Source organism: Cheilinus undulatus, linkage group 20 (genome assembly GCF_018320785.1).
Source record: "Cheilinus undulatus linkage group 20, ASM1832078v1, whole genome shotgun sequence".
In the NCBI taxonomy this organism is placed as follows: domain Eukaryota; kingdom Metazoa; phylum Chordata; class Actinopteri; order Labriformes; family Labridae; genus Cheilinus; species Cheilinus undulatus.
In genome coordinates, this window is record NC_054884.1 from 41,341,149 (window position 1) to 41,357,044 (window position 15,896).

At 47.4% G+C, this 15,896-nt stretch overlaps 1 protein-coding gene across 3 annotated transcripts in view; it reads right to left on the bottom strand.

Moving 5' to 3' along the window:
• Positions 1-10,439: 10,439 nt before the first annotated feature.
• Positions 10,440-15,896, bottom strand: part of jakmip3 (Janus kinase and microtubule interacting protein 3) — a 39,192-nt gene continuing 33,735 nt past the window's right edge. For all 3 annotated transcript variants that reach the window (XM_041815763.1, XM_041815762.1, XM_041815761.1), the window contains exons 21-23: positions 14,405-14,470; positions 14,225-14,284; positions 10,440-11,693 (exon numbers count right to left, since the gene is read on the bottom strand). In XM_041815763.1, the coding sequence (XP_041671697.1) occupies positions 14,234-14,284; positions 14,405-14,470 (117 nt within the window). In that variant the 3' untranslated portion in view covers positions 10,440-11,693; positions 14,225-14,233. The remainder of the gene's footprint in view (positions 11,694-14,224; positions 14,285-14,404; positions 14,471-15,896) is intronic.

The following is a 15,896-nucleotide window of genomic DNA, read 5'->3' on the forward strand; positions in this document are numbered from 1 at the left end:
GTTGTTCCGTCCCCTCTGACGTCAGACACACAAGCACGGGGCTTCCGGAAGAGACCTTCAAAATAAAAGCCCCAGACCGCTCCCTGCTTCTCAGCTGGAGGGTCATTATTTCAAAATCAGTAAACTCTATCAGTCCTAACATCATGCTCTTATTTTGAAAGGTCAGCAGAGCTCAAACTGGTCCAGACTGGGATCGTTTTAAACCTGGACTGAGGCAGATTTTTAAAGAGGACTCTGTCTTGTAGTCATGGATGATTCTGCACTTCCTGTCTAACTTTGCACCATTGTGTGATTATGTATTTTATTTATTTATTTATTTTTAATATTATGCTTGTTTTGTGTATGAGGGAATATTATGTACTTTAAAAGCAAATTAGCTGAAGCTACATCCTGTCTAATCAATACTCCATCACTTTATGATATTAACTGGTGATTGATTGAATGTTTATTAAAAAAATAACTGCATTATTAATCCTTTTAATAATCATGTATTTTTTAAATAATTGATCACATGAATGATGCTTGTTTTAATTATTTATTAAATCAGAGTAATGATTCAACATTTAAATGTTTTATTTAAAGCAATTTAAGAATATTTATAACTATTATTAATTATCACCATCAGCTTTAATGGTTCAAAACTGACTGGTTGTTTCTGAACTAGATTCTCATCATCATCAGAATCATTAAATCTGTCACCTCTCTCTTGCCGTAGTGTTCTCGGGCATGTCCAGAGGGAAACACCACCGACGATCCTCCTCCCACCACGCCATCCTGGACGTCGCTCCGGGTCCGAGCCGCCCGGCGCCGCTGAGTCTGCGGACTGAAGGACTCGAAGTTCAGAGTCTTGTTCTCAAAGGCTCCCTCCACGCTGCAGAACATCCCGCCATACTTCATCCGAGGGCGAGGAGAGTCAGAGCCGAGCCGAGAGAGGAGCGACGAGCAGTCGTCGTCCTGAGAACTCCTCCGGTCAGACATCAGGGACGCTGTGAGGAAGAAGAGATGGGATGGAGACGAAGAGGAGGATGGGGGGAGGAGGAGGAGGAGGAGGGGGAGAGGAAGAGGAGGAGGGGGGAGAGAGGAGGAGGAGGAGGAGGGGGCCGAGGAAGAGGAGCGGGGATGGCAGTTGTTCAGAGATCTTCAGAGAGTAATGAACGGACTCAGTGGACGAGGAAAAAGAGGCCATGGGGAGGGGGACTGTGACCTGGAACTGGGACTGAGTTGCTGAAGGGGGGTGGGGGGGTGTAGAATCCTGATGAAGCGGAGGAGAGCAATGAAATCAGAACCAGACTCAGCAAAGAGGAGATTTGAGACCTGGACCAGGTCTGAGTCTACAGCAGACTAACTGAGACCTGGACCAGGTCTGAGTCTACAGCAGACTAACTGAGACCTGGACCAGGTCTGAGTCTACAGCAGACTAACTGAGACCTGGACCAGGTCTGATTCTACAGCAGACTGAGACCTGGACCAGGTCTGAGTCTACAGCAGACTAACTGAAGTGGACCAGGTCTGATTCTACAGCAGACTGAGACCTGGACCAGGTCTGAGTCTACGGCAGACAACCTGAGACCTGGACCAGGTCTGAGCCTGCTCTCACTGACCCACTGTGTTTGGTCGGTTCTTGCTTATTGGTGATAAATCTTATTCTGTATTAAAGTCTGAATATTTCTCCTTTAAATGGAGCCATACTAAAAGGATCATGGGTTTGTGGGATGAACAGCAGAGCTGAGGATGTGGGTCAGTCCAAACAGCTGATTCTCCACTGACTCTTGATTGGTGGATGCTGGTCACTAGCCTGGCTCCACCCCTCATGTTGATGACCAGCCTGGCTCCACCCCTCATGTTGGTGACCAGTCTGGCTCCACCCATCATGTTGATGACCAGCCTGGCTCCACCCCTCATGTTGGTGACCAGTGTGGCTCCACCCATCATGTTGATGACCAGCCTGGCTCCACCCCTCATGTTGGTGACCAGTCTGGCTCCACCCATCGTGATGATGACCAGCCTGGCTCCACCCCTGATGTTGATGACCAGTCTGGCTCCTCCTCTTCTTTACGACCGGCCTGGCTCCTCCTCCTCTTGTTGGTCTCCAGCCTGGCTTACCAGCTTTAGACTATAGCAGACTAATGAAGGACTGGTTCAGGTCTGTGCCAGTGGTCCTGGAGTCCAGACTGATGCCCTCTAGTCCAGATCATCATCATCAGATCACATTAAATCATCATTAGCAGACAATAGTGATCATTCATTAAGTTATAACTATAATATGGTGATAGAGAGTCTTTCTGAGGTGTTGGATTACAACAACTGATCACTGTCATTGATCGCTGATGTTTCACTGATACAGATCAGTACTAATGAAGCTACTCCACAGAATGTGATAACGTGGAAGAATCACTCTCAGCTGTGGAAAGATGCATCATGGGTAGAACAGGGCTGGTCTTATTGGATAGTAAGAGATGGAGATGATGGATCAACATGTGAGTGTTTGAGGTCACAGAGAAGCTCAGAGTCTCCACAGGCAGACTCAGGTCAGTGATCATTACCGCTAAAGTCTGATCTGGATTCTCTGTCTGTCACAATCTCTGACCATCAGTGCTCTCAGACTCTCAGTCAATTGTAGCTCCAGATTAAAGGGAAAACTCTGAGTGTAAGAGTCTCTGACGGCCATTAAACGGTCAAACATTCCTCCAAACTGTGTTAGAGTCTCTGACAGTAATATAATAGTTAAACATTCCTCCAAACAGAGCTCCTAATGTCTCCCAGAGTCAGACGGTCATTAAACGGTCAGGCATTTCTCCAAACAGAGCTCCTAGAGTCTCCCAGATTCAGACGGTCATAAACGGTCAAACATTCCTCCAAACAGAGCTCCTAGAGTCTCCCAGAGTCAGATGGTCATAAACGGTCAAACATTCCTCCAAACAGAGCTCCTAGAGTCTTCCAGAGTCAGATGGTCATTAAACGGTCAGACATTTCTCCAAACAGAGCTCCTAGAGTCTTCCAGAGTCAGATGGTCATTAAACGGTCAGACATTTCTCCAAACAGAGCTCCTAGAGTCTCCCAGATTCAGACGGTCATAAACGGTCAAACATTCCTCCAAACAGAGCTCCTAGAGTCTCCCAGAGTCAGATGGTCATAAACGGTCAAACATTCCTCCAAACAGAGCTCCTAGAGTCTCCCAGAGTCAGATGGTCATTAAACTGTCAAACATTCCTCCAAACAGAGCTCCTAGAGTCTCCCAGAGTCAGATGGTCATTAAACTGTCAAACATTCCTCCAAACAGAGCTCCTAGAGTCTCCCAGAGTCAGATGGTCATTAAACTGTCAAACATTCCTCCAAACAGAGCTCCTAGAGTCTTCCAGAGTCAGATGGTCATTAAACTGTCAAACATTCCTCCAAACAGAGCTCCTAGAGTCTCCCAGAGTCAGACGGTCATTAAACGGTCAGACATTCCTCCAAACAGAGCTCCTAGAGTCTTCCAGAGTCAGATGGTCATTAAACGGTCAGACATTTCTCCAAACAGAGCTCCTAGAGTCTCCCAGATTCAGACGGTCATAAACGGTCAAACATTCCTCCAAACAGAGCTCCTAGAGTCTCCCAGAGTCAGACGGTCATAAACGGTCAAACATTCCTCCAAACAGAGCTCCTAGAGTCTCCCAGAGTCAGATGGTCATTAAACTGTCAAACATTCCTCCAAACAGAGCTCCTAGAGTCTCCCAGAGTCAGATGGTCATTAAACTGTCAAACATTCCTCCAAACAGAGCTCCTAGAATCTTCCAGAGTCAGATGGTCATTAAACTGTCAAACATTCCTCCAAACAGAGCTCCTAGAGTCTTCCAGAGTCAGATGGTCATTAAACTGTCAAACATTCCTCCAAACAGAGCTCCTAGAGTCTCCCAGAGTCAGACGGTCATTAAACGGTCAGACATTCCTCCAAACAGAGCTCCTAGAGTCTCCCAGAGTCAGACGGTCATTAAACGGTCAAACATTCCTCCAAACAGAGCTCCTAGAGTCTTCCAGAGTCAGATGGTCATTAAACTGTCAAACATTCCTCCAAACAGAGCTCCTAGAGTCTCCCAGAGTCAGACGGCCATTAAACGGTCAGACATTTCTCCAAACAGAGCTCCTAGAGTCTCCCAGATTCAGACGGTCATAAACGGTCAGACATTTCTCCAAACAGAGCTCCTAGAGTCTCCCAGAGTCAGACGGTCATTAAACGGTCAGACATTCCTCCAAACAGAGCTCCTAGAGTCTCCCAGAGTCAGACGGTCATTAAATGGTCAAACATTCCTCCAAACAGAGCTCCTAGAGTCTCCCAGAGTCAGACGGTCATTAAACGGTCAAACATTCCTCCAAACAGAGCTCCTAGAGTCTCCCAGAGTCAGACGGTCACTAAACGGTCAGACATTTCTCCAAACAGAGCTCCTAGAGTCTCCCAGAGTAAGACGTTCATTTAAACTGTCAAACATTCCTCCAAACAGAGCTCCTAGAGTCTTCCAGAGTCAGATGGTCATTAAACTGTCAAACATTCCTCCAAACAGAGCTCCTAGAGTCTCCCAGAGTCAGACGGCCATTAAACGGTCAGACATTTCTCCAAACAGAGCTCCTAGAGTCTCCCAGAGTCAGACGGTCATTAAACGGTCAAACATTCCTCCAAACAGAGCTCCTAGAGTCTCCCAGAGTCAGACGGTCATCAAGCGGTCAAACATTCCTCCAAATAGAGCTCCTTCAGTCTCCCACAGTCAGACGGTCATTAAACGGTCAAACATTCCTCCAAACAGAGCTCCTAGAGTGTTAGAGTCAGACGGTCACAAACCACGGATCTCTACAGATTCCCTGGTGAGGTTGTTCTCACAGCTCGGCTCTTTGCACTGAGATGATTCAGGTTTTGGTGCCCCCTGCTGGTGGTCAGAGAGCATACTTACCCTTACCCACTCTGACAATCAAACATAGACACAGTGCTGCGTTCAGACTCATTTCCACAATTTTTAATGTATAATCAAAGTGTGGACTCCTCAGATGTTCACGGACACAGACTCACAGCAGATAGAAAAATATCATCTGATTAATAAAATAATAACGGATCAATTATTAAAACATTGACAGATTCATCAGAGGCTGCTTCAGTTCAACGGCAACAAAAATAAAATCACACAGAAAAAGAAAATGTTCTTTGAACTCCCATTTAACCCCAGGGAGGAAAATAAATAATACTTTAATTATAATATAATATAATATAATATAATATAATATGTTTTATGTATTCCATCGATGCAGCGTTCTGTCCACACCACAGAGCATCCTTAAACATTTCTGTTATCGATGGGGCGGCTCCAATGATTCATACGCCTTCTGGAAGTTAACATAGGGTGTAACTCTAGTGTGTTCATGAAAGTGCTCAGTGAGGACCTGAAGTACCTTGATGTGGTCTACAATAGACCTCTTAGATGTAGAGCCAAACTATTCATACTGCTGGTGTTAGAGCAGTAGATCACGCATCCTGTTCAGCAGTTTCAGTAAAGTATGTTGCTGTGTTGAGGTTTGTTGCCCGTGTCTGGTTGTGTTGGCTGTGTCTGGTTGTGTTTGGTTGTGATGGCTGTGTCTGGTTGTGTTGGCTGTGTCTGGTTGCGTTGGCTGTGTCTGGTTGTGTTTGGTTGTGTTGGCTGTGTCTGGTTGTGTCTGGTTGCGTTGGCTGTGTCTGGTTGTGTCTGGTTGTGTTGGCTGTGTCTGGTTGTGTTGGCTGTGTCTGGTTGCGTTGGCTGTGTCTGGTTGTGTCTGGTTGTGTCTGGTTGTGTTGGCTGTGTCTGGTTGCGTTGGCTGTGTCTGGTTGTGTCTGGTTGTGTTGGCTGTGTCTGGTTGCGTTGGCTGTGTCTGGTTGCGTTGGCTGTGTCTGGTTGCGTTGGCTGTGTCTGGTTGTGTTGGCTGTGTCTGGTTGTGTTGGCTGTGTCTGGTTGCGTTGGCTGTGTCTGGTTGTGTCTGGTTGTGTTGGCTGTGTCTGGTTGTGTTGGCTGTGTCTGGTTGCGTTGGCTGTGTCTGGTTGTGTCTGGTTGTGTCTGGTTGTGTTGGCTGTGTCTGGTTGCGTTGGCTGTGTCTGGTTGTGTCTGGTTGTGTTGGCTGTGTCTGGTTGCGTTGGCTGTGTCTGGTTGCGTTGGCTGTGTCTGGTTGCGTTGGCTGTGTCTGGTTGTGTTGGCTGTGTCTGGTTGTGTTGGCTGTGTCTGGTTGCGTTGGCTGTGTCTGGTTGTGTCTGGTTGTGTTGGCTGTGTCTGGTTGCGTTGGCTGTGTCTGGTTGCGTTGGCTGTGTCTGGTTGCGTTGGCTGTGTCTGGATGTGTTCCAATCCAATCCAATTTTATTTGTTAAGCACTTTAAAAACAACCACAGTTGACCAAAGTTCTGTACAGGAGAATAAATAAAAATACAGAATAAATAAAAGTACATAAAAAGACACAGCAGCTCCCTAGAGATAAAAGAAGAGCACTACATATAGAATACAGAATCAATGTAAAAGACATAAAACATAAGTAACATGTAAAGGCACGCATAAAAATACCAAATAAATATAAAAGTCGACAACTACTGTGTGTTAAAGGCCAGAGAAAAGAGATGGGTCTTAAGAAGTGATTTAAAAACGGGTAGAGAAGAGGTCTGTTTAACATGCTGGGGTAGATCATTCCATAGTTTTGGAGCCACAACAGCAAACGCACGGCCCCCTCTGGTTTTGGGCACCTCCAGGAGCAGCTGATCAGCTGACCTGAGGGAGCGGGTGGGTGTGTATGGGTGTAGAAGCTCAGAGAGGTAGGGTGGGGCAAGACCATTTAGAGATTTAAAAGCAAATAAAAGAATTTTAAAATTAATCCTAAATTGTATGGGCAACCAGTGGAGTGAGGCTAAAATGGGGGAAATGTGGTCGTGTTTATGTACGCCAGTTAAAAGATGTGCAGCTGCATTTTGTACCATCTGGAGACGGGCGATGGAAGGCCCATTAACCCCGACATACAATGTATTGCAGTAATCCAGCCGAGTGGTAATGAAGGCGTGGATTACTGTCTCAAAGTGCTGCTTAGAAAGAATTTTAAAATTAATCCTAAATTGTATGGGCAACCAGTGGAGTGAGGCTAAAATGGGGGAAATGTGGTCGTGTTTACGTATGCCAGTTAAAAGACGTGCAGCAGCATTTTGTACCATCTGGAGATGGGCGATGAAGGGGCCACCAACCCCCACATACAATGCATTGCAGTAATCCAGCCAGGCATGGATTACTGTCTCAAAGTGCTGCTTAGAAAGAATTGGCTTTATTTTGGCCAGCTGCCTCAAATGGAAAAAGCTCGAGTTTATGACAGCATTAATCTGACTGTCAAGCTTAAGATCAGGGTCCACTTTAACCCCTAAGTTTGTGATGGACTGCTTGGTATACTGGGCCAGGGGACCAAGATCTACAGGAGGGGTCTCTGTGGTACCACCAAAAACCATCACCTCTGTCTTTTTATCATTAAAATGTAAAAAGTTCAGAGCCATCCAGGCCTTTATGTCATCAAGACATTTAAACAACGATTGAACAGAGTACTTATTGATCTTTTTAAGAGGCACATAAACCTGACTGTCATCTGCATAACAGTGGAATGCAATGCCATGTTTTCTAAGTATAGATCCTAGGGGGAGCAAATAGAGTGAGAAGGGTAGAGGGCCTAGAGCCAAGCCTTGTGGGACTCCACACAAGAGAGGAGCAGAGAAGGAAACAGAGTCACCAAGGCTGACACAGAAAGTACGATCAGTCAAGTATGACCTGAACCAGTCAAGTGCTATGCCCCTGATGCCCACCCAATGCTCCAAACAAGAGATTAAAATATCATGATCCACAGTGTCAAACGTAGACGTTAAATCTAAAAAAAAAAGCACAACACAATCGGCAGCATCGGTAGCTAAAAGGATATCATTAAAAACTCTTATCAGAGCTGATTCGGAGCTGTGAAGAGCTTTAAAACCAGATTGGAAAACCTCTAAAATATTGTGCTCTTCCAGAAGGGCCATTAATTAAATGTAAACTATCTTTTCAAGGGTTTTTGAAAGAAAAGGCAGATTGGAGATCGGCCTGAAATTAGAAAGAACTGTGTTGGCTGTGTCTGGTTATGTTGGCTGTCTGGTTGTGTTGGCCGTGTCTGGTTGTGTTGGCTGTGTCTGGTTGTGTTGGCTGTCTGGTTGTGTTGGCTGTGTCTGGTTGTGTTGGCTGTGTCTGGTTGTGTTTGCCGTGTCTGGTTGTGTTGGCCGTGTCTGGTTGTGTTGGCCGTGTCTGGTTGTGTTGGCTGTCTGGTTGTGTTGGCCGTGTCTGGTTGTGTTGGCTGTCTGGTTGTGTTGGCTGTGTCTGGTTGTGTTGGCTGTGTCTGGTTGTGTTGGCCGTGTCTGATTGTGTTGGCTGTGTCTGGTTGTGTTGGCTGTGTCTGGTTGTGTTTGCCGTGTCTGGTTGTGTTGGCCGTGTCTGGTTGTGTTGGCCGTGTCTGGTTGTGTTGGCCGTGTCTGGTTGTGTTGGCTGTGTCTGGTTGTGTTGGCTGTCTGGTTGTGTTGGCTGTCTGGTTGTGTTGGCCGTGTCTGGTTGTGTTGGCTGTGTCTGGTTGTGTTGGCTGTCTGGTTGTGTTGGCTGTGTCTGGTTGTGTTGGCTGTGTCTGGTTGTGTTTGCCGTGTCTGGTTGTGTTGGCCGTGTCTGGTTGTGTTGGCCGTGTCTGGTTGTGTTGGCTGTCTGGTTGTGTTGGCCGTGTCTGGTTGTGTTGGCTGTCTGGTTGTGTTGGCTGTGTCTGGTTGTGTTGGCTGTCTGGTTGTGTTGGCTGTGTCTGGTTGTGTTGGCTGTGTCTGGTTGTGTTTGCCGTGTCTGGTTGTGTTGTCTGTGTCTGGTTGTGTTGGCCGTGTCTGATTGTGTTGGCTGTGTCTGGTTGTGTTGGCCATGTCTGGTTGTGTTGGCCGTGTCTGGTTGTGTTGGCTGTGTCTGGTTGTGTTGGCTGTCTGGTTGTGTTGGCCGTGTCTGGTTGTGTTGGCTGTCTGGTTGTGTTGGCTGTCTGGTTGTGTTGGCTGTGTCTGGTTGTGTTGGCCGTGTCTGGTTGTGTTGGCTGTCTGGTTGTGTTGGCCGTGTCTGGTTGTGTTGGCTGTGTCTGGTTGTGTTGGCTGTCTGGTTGTGTTGGCTGTGTCTGGTTGTGTTGGCTGTCTGGTTGTGTTGGCTGTGTCTGGTTGTGTTGGCTGTCTGGTTGTGTTGGCTGTCTGGTTGTGTTGGCTGTGTCTGGTTGTGTTGGCTGTGTCTGGTTGTGTTGGCTGTCTGGTTGTGTTGGCTGTGTCTGGTTGTGTTGGCTGTCTGGTTGTGTTGGCTGTGTCTGGTTGTGTTGGCTGTCTGGTTGTGTTGGCTGTCTGGTTGTGTTGGCTGTGTCTGGTTGTGTTGGCTGTCTGGTTGTGTTGGCCGTGTCTGGTTGTGTTGGCTGTCTGGTTGTGTTGGCTGTGTCTGGTTGTGTTGGCTGTGTCTGGTTGTGTTGGCCGTGTCTAGTTGTGTTGGCCGTGTCTGGTTGTGTTGGCTGTGTCTGGTTGTGTTGGCTGTCTGGTTGTGTTGGCTGTGTCTGGTTGTGTTGGCCGTGTCTGGTTGTGTTGGCTGTCTGGTTGTGTTGTCTGTGTCTGGTTGTGTTGGCTGTGTCTGGTTATGTTGGCTGTGTCTGGTTGTGTTGGCTGTGTCTGGTTGTGTTGGCTGTCTGGTTGTGTTGGCTGTGTCTGGTTATGTTGGCTGTCTGGTTGTGTTGGCTGTGTCTGGTTATGTTGGCCGTGTCTGGTTGTGTTGGCTGTCTGGTTGTGTTGGCTGTGTCTGGTTATGTTGGCTGTGTCTGGTTGTGTTGGCCGTATCTGGTTGTGTTGGCTGTCTGGTTGTGTTGGCTGTGTCTGGTTATGTTGGCCGTGTCTGGTTGTGTTGGCTGTCTGGTTGTGTTGGCCGTGTCTGGTAGTGTTGGCCGTGTCTGGTTGCGTTTGCCGTGTCTGGTTGTGTTGGCTGTGTCTGGTTATGTTGGCTGTCTGGTTGTGTTGGCTGTCTGGTTGTGTTGGCTGTGTTTTGTTGTGTTGGCTGTGTCTGGTTATGTTGGCCGTGTCTGGCTGTGTTGGCTGTCTGGTTGTGTTGGCTGTGTCTGGTTGTGTTGGCTGTCTGGTTGTGTTGGCTGTGTCTGGTTGTTTTGGCTGTGTCTGGTTGCGTTGGCCGTGTCTGGTTGTGTTGGCTGTGTCTGGTTGTGTTGGCTGTCTGGTTGTGTTGGCCGTGTCTGGTTGTGTTGGCTGTGTCTGGTTGTGTTGGCTGTGTCTGGTTGTGTTGGCTGTCTGGTTGTGTTGGCTGTGTCTGGTTGTGTTGGCTGTCTGGTTGTGTTGGCTGTGTCTGGTTGTGTTGGCTGTCTGGCTGTGTTGGTGTGTCTGGTTGTGTTGGCTGTGTCTGGTTATGTTGGCTGTCTGGTTGCATTGGCCGTGTCTGGTTGTGTTGGCCGTATCTGGTTGTGTTGGTTGTCTGGTTGCGTTGGCCGTGTTGGGTATTGTTCAATCTGTCTCTAGTTGCTTTGTTTGGAAACAGATCCAGAGCGGTGTTTGCCGATGGTTGAAGCTTATCCGTGGTGTGGGCAGATCTCTGCATGGACTTGTTGGTCTCCTCCATAAAGAAGTGACATATTTGCTGAAAATGTTCTTTTTATGGTCTGTTCCCTTTAGGTCCAAAGTCAGGATAGTAAACTGAACAGACTCATGGTTAAACCTTACCCAGGTTAAACCTTACCCAGGATAAACCTTACCCAGGTGGAACCTAATCCAGGTTAAAACTAACCCAGGTTTAAAACTGTTTCAGGTTATTTTTTTAAACTTCATGCTCTGTCTCCTCGGCTCTTGTCTCATGGCAGCTCTGACCTCTGACCTCCATAGACCTGCTGGTGTGTTGACAGCGTCCGTCCCTCGTCACTGTTTGGTCCTAGCTTGATTCTGTTATATCATGGTTGCCAACGGTAACCATAGGTCCATGAGAACCGTTGTCGGCCAGTTGGTCAGCCAAGCAGGTTGAAGGGAAGATGATCTGAATGTTTCCCAGAGCAGACGAGAACGCCACATTTGACCAGCTCCTATGATATCATGCTAGCTGAACAGCACATCACTGAACTTTGACCCTTAAAACTACTTCATTGAGGTCAGCTATGCTAATCCAGCTATCTTAGCTAGTTAGCTGAGTCAACCATGCTGACCCAGCAATCTTAGCTTGTTAGCTGAGTCAACCATGCTGACCCAGCTATCTTAGCTAGTTAGCTGAGCCAACCATGCTGACCCAGCTATCTTAGCTTGTTAGCTGAGTCAACCATGCTGACCCAGCTAACTTAGCTAGTTAGCTGAGCCAACCAAGCTGACCCAGCTATCTTAGCGAGCTAAACCAACACATTATGAAGTTAGCACCAGTTTAGCACCCTAGGTCACCAGTGCCAGTCTCTCAGGAATTTTGTGGTCATGGTTCCAGTCCGTGGGGGTGAAGCGTCACAGTCACCTGACAGCCTAGCTTTGCTCTAACTGACAGACAGCAGCCAGAGGAGGGTCATAGGTCAGTGTGTGACTAAATTCAACCTTTCAAGTTATCCTGTCATCCCGTCCTTTAGTCCATTTGTCTGATCTCCACTGATCCAGAGTGCCAGGGTCTCAACAGCTGGATTGTTGAAGCCTGACGGCCCTGAAAGAAGGAACAGATTATTAACATCTCAATGATTATTGACAACACTTTTATTGTTTGAAGTCAAAATTATTATTATGATTATTATTATAATAATGATTATTATTTTTCCCTCTGAGAATCACCTCCTTATTCTGGTGGAGGTTTGAGTGGCCCAGGGAACCCGAGATCTATGTTGTTGGGGGCTTAATGCCCCTGGTAGGGTCTCCTAAGGCAAATTGTTCCCGGGGGAGGGTCCAGACAACGAGAGATTCAGATGAACCATCATGGCACAGAACCAACGGACTCGAATTACCTCACCCGGAAAAGGGACACGGGGGGCACCCTCCTGGAGCCAGGCTGGGGGCGTAGCACGACGGTAAGTGTCTGGCGGCCGGGCCTCTCTCCATGGGGCCCATGACACGGAGCCACCACCCTATGGGTTCACCACCTGTAGGGATGGGCATAAGGGTTGGGTGCATTTGAGACCAAGGGGCAGGCAGGGGTGGAAGCCCAGGAGAACTGACCCCAGGCAGTGTAGACTGGTTTTGGGGACGTGGACATCACCTCTTTGGCAGGGAAAGAGCTGGAGCTGGTGCGGGATATGGAGCGTTACTGACTAAATAAAGTCGGGCTCTCTACCACACACAGTATCGCCTCCAGAACCACATTCCCGGAGAGGGGCTGGACACTCTTCTACTCTGGAATCGCCCAGGGTAAGAGGTGCCGGGCGGGTGAAGGGATGCTCACTTGCCTTGAGCATCTGTGTTGGAGTTCTCCCAGGTTGGTGAGAGGGTCGCCTCTCTGCAGCTCCAGGTTGCGGGGGGGAAGGCTCTGTTATTGGTGTGTATGCGGGTGGTGTCCTGGAAAGGGTTCTGCCTGGGTACTCGTCATACCGGGAGACTTCAAACCCCACATGGGCAACGATGGAGACATCTGGAGGGGGGTGATTGGAAGGAACAGCCTACCTGATCTGAACCTGAGTTGTGTTTTGTTACTGGACTTCTGTGCTAGACATGGACTGTCCATAACAAACACCATGTTCGAATATAGGGATGCTCATAAGAGCACCCAAGGCCGAAGACCAAGGATCGACTTTGGTGTTGTTTCATCAGATCTGTGGCTCCATGGTTGTGAGTTGGATCAGCTGGCGGGGGAGGCAGACCTGGTAAACCTAAACGGGTGGTGCGGGTGAACTGGGAACATCTGGTGGAAGTCCCTGTTAGTGGGGTCTTTAACTCCCACCTCCAGAAGAACTTCTTGCGCGTCCCGGTGGAGGCTGTGGACAAGGAGTCTGAGTGGTCCATGTTCAAAGCTTTCCTTGTGGAAGCAGCGGCTAGGAGTTTGGGCCGGAAGGTCATTGGTGCCTGTCGCAGTGGCAACCCCAGAGCCCGCCAGTGGACACCAGTGGTGAGGGGCCTAAAAAAATCCTGCCAGTAAAGGTTCAGGATAATGGATGGACTAACTGGCCCATGTATACTTACCTGGGGAGATTGGTAAAGGATCATTGACAAGGGTTCAGGATTAAACAGCCTGGTTCAGATTTACCTGGATCATTGATAAGGGTTCAGGATTACGGTCCTGGGTTCAGAGTGACCAGGATCATTGTTAAGAGTTCAGAATTATGGTGCTGCGTTCAGATTTACCTGGATCATTGATAAGGGTTCAGGATTACGGTCCTGGGTTCAGAGTTACCTGGATCATTGTTAAAGGTTCAGGATTACGGTGCTGGTTTCAGAGTTACCTGGATCATTGTTAAGGGTTCAGGATTATGGTGCCGGGTTCAGAGTTACCTTGGTCATTGTTAAGGGGTCAGGATTACGTGCCGGGTTCAGAGTTATCTGAATCATTGTTAAGGGTTCATGATTACGGTGCTGGGTTCAGAGTTATCTGGATCATTGATAAGGGTTCAGAATTACGGTGCTATGTTCAGATTTACCTGGATCATTGTTAAGGGTTCAGGATTACAGTGCCAGGTTCAGAGTTACCAGGATCATTGTTAAAGGTTCATGATTATGGTGCCGGGTTCAGAGTTACCTTGGTCATTGTTAAGGGGTCAGGATTACGGTCCTGGGTTCAGAGTTACCTGGATCATTGTTAAGGGTTCAGGATTACAGTGCCAGGTTCAGAGTTACCAGGATCATTGTTAAGGGGTCATGATTACGGTGCTGGGTTCAGAGTTATCTGGATCATTGATAAGGGTTTAGAAATACGGTGCTGCGTTCAGATTTACCTGGATCATTGTTAAGGGTTCAGGATTACGTGCCGGATTCAGAGTTACCTGGATCATTGTTAAGAGTTCAGGATTACAGTCCTGGGTTCAGAGTTACCTTGGTCATTGTTAAGGGGTCAGGATTACGTGCCGGATTCAGAGTTACCTGGATCATTGTTAAGAGTTCAGGATTACAGTCCTGGGTTCAGAGTTACCTTGGTCATTGTTAAGGGGTCAGGATTACGTGCCGGATTCAGAGTTACCTGGATCATTGTTAAGAGTTCAGGATTACGGTCCTGGGTTCAGAGTTACCTGGATCATACGGTAAACTGTGACTCACCTGTTGCCGTTAGGACCACAGGATGAAAGCCAAAGAGAAAAATAAAAACAGGAACAGAAACTGAAAGGACAGGAAGACAACAGTCAGGGTTAGTCTGAGGTGATGAAGCCTGGTGTTTGGAATGTTGGGATGTGTTGCCATAGTGATGGAACTTCATGACTGTGTGAGAAGATTGGTCACCTTTTCCTCCAGTTCTTTAATCTGTCGCTTCTGTGCTTCAATAAACTCCTCCAGCTCCTTATTCCTCTGAGGAGCAGAAACACACAACATTAACACACACAGCTGACACAAAACACACAACAACACGACAAAACACACAACATTAACACACACAGCAGACACAAAACACACAACAAATCGACAAAACACACAACATTAACACACATAGCAGACACTAGTGATGCGTGGGTCGTGTTTTTTTTACAAACCGCAGGGCCCGCATTTATGAAACAATTAAACCCGCCCCAACCCGCCCCGCACAAGCACATCTATTTTCACAACCTGTCTCAACCCGCACCCGCAGCTATTAAATCATTATAATAAAACATTTAAATAATTTCAAACATATTTAATGAACTTTAATTTATTTAACAAAACAAACTAAACAGCCTTACATGTTTTATGGTTTCTTATAGCACATATAAGCTTATATACTGTTCCACATATGGCTATTTTTCAGGTAGGCATTGGGATTTAACGTGTCGTGCAGCACTGCAAAAAAAAAAAAGAATGGCATCAACTGTGCCGGGATTTAGTCTGTTTCGCCTGGACTCGAGCACCCGGACGGCCGAGCTGAACGTGCGCTCGCTGGATGCACTTGTTGCGGGGATGCAGAGAATCATCCGTGCCACCTTGGCAAGCAGAGGGAAGGCCTTTGACTGCGACTCCCAGAAACTTAGAAGATCATCCCCATTGCACAAGAAGTGGCTGTCAATGTAGCGCTGAACCTCGTCTTTCCCGTCAGCTTAACCATCATCCTCCCACTCGCTGGACTGATTCCTTTTTCTTTTGCATCCCTCTGGTTCCTCAACTCAAAATAAAATGGAATAATATATAATTTTTGTTATAAATCATTGTATTAATAGACTGTGCCTGTAGATTATTTATTATTAGGCCTATTATTAGTATTATTATAGTCACTGGCGCTATTTACCTCGAACCGTGGCCTCTGGCTCCTCCGCTTGGCCTGCTGGGGTTGGTGCAAGCGCTCTGTCAAATTCCCTGACAAGTTGTCTGACCTGGTCATGAACAGCGTCTCTCTCCTCAGCTGGAAACATCTTGAGGGACTAAGAAACGTCCCAAGCTTGTGGGTGATGCTGATGGACAGTTTCTCGTTTAAGAGCTGCATTGCCCGTGCTCGAATGTAAACCATGTTCTCCGGGTCACTGTATCGTGGCTCACAGTGATTCTTCAGCTCATAAAACCAAAGGATCACAAGGTGAATGGTTGGATACTTGTCACCTTCCAGCTCTTCACGCGCAGCTTTAAAAAACAACAAGAACTCAGTGAGTGTGTTCAACACGTCCAGCTGAAGGCCATCCAGTCTGTCAAGCTGATCTTTCTCCTCCATGGCTTGTTGGATGTCACGGTACTGTTTGCTGACTAACTGCATCATTGCAACTTTACTGTTCCACCGGGTTTCACATTCCTGAATCACAGCGTGTGGGAGATG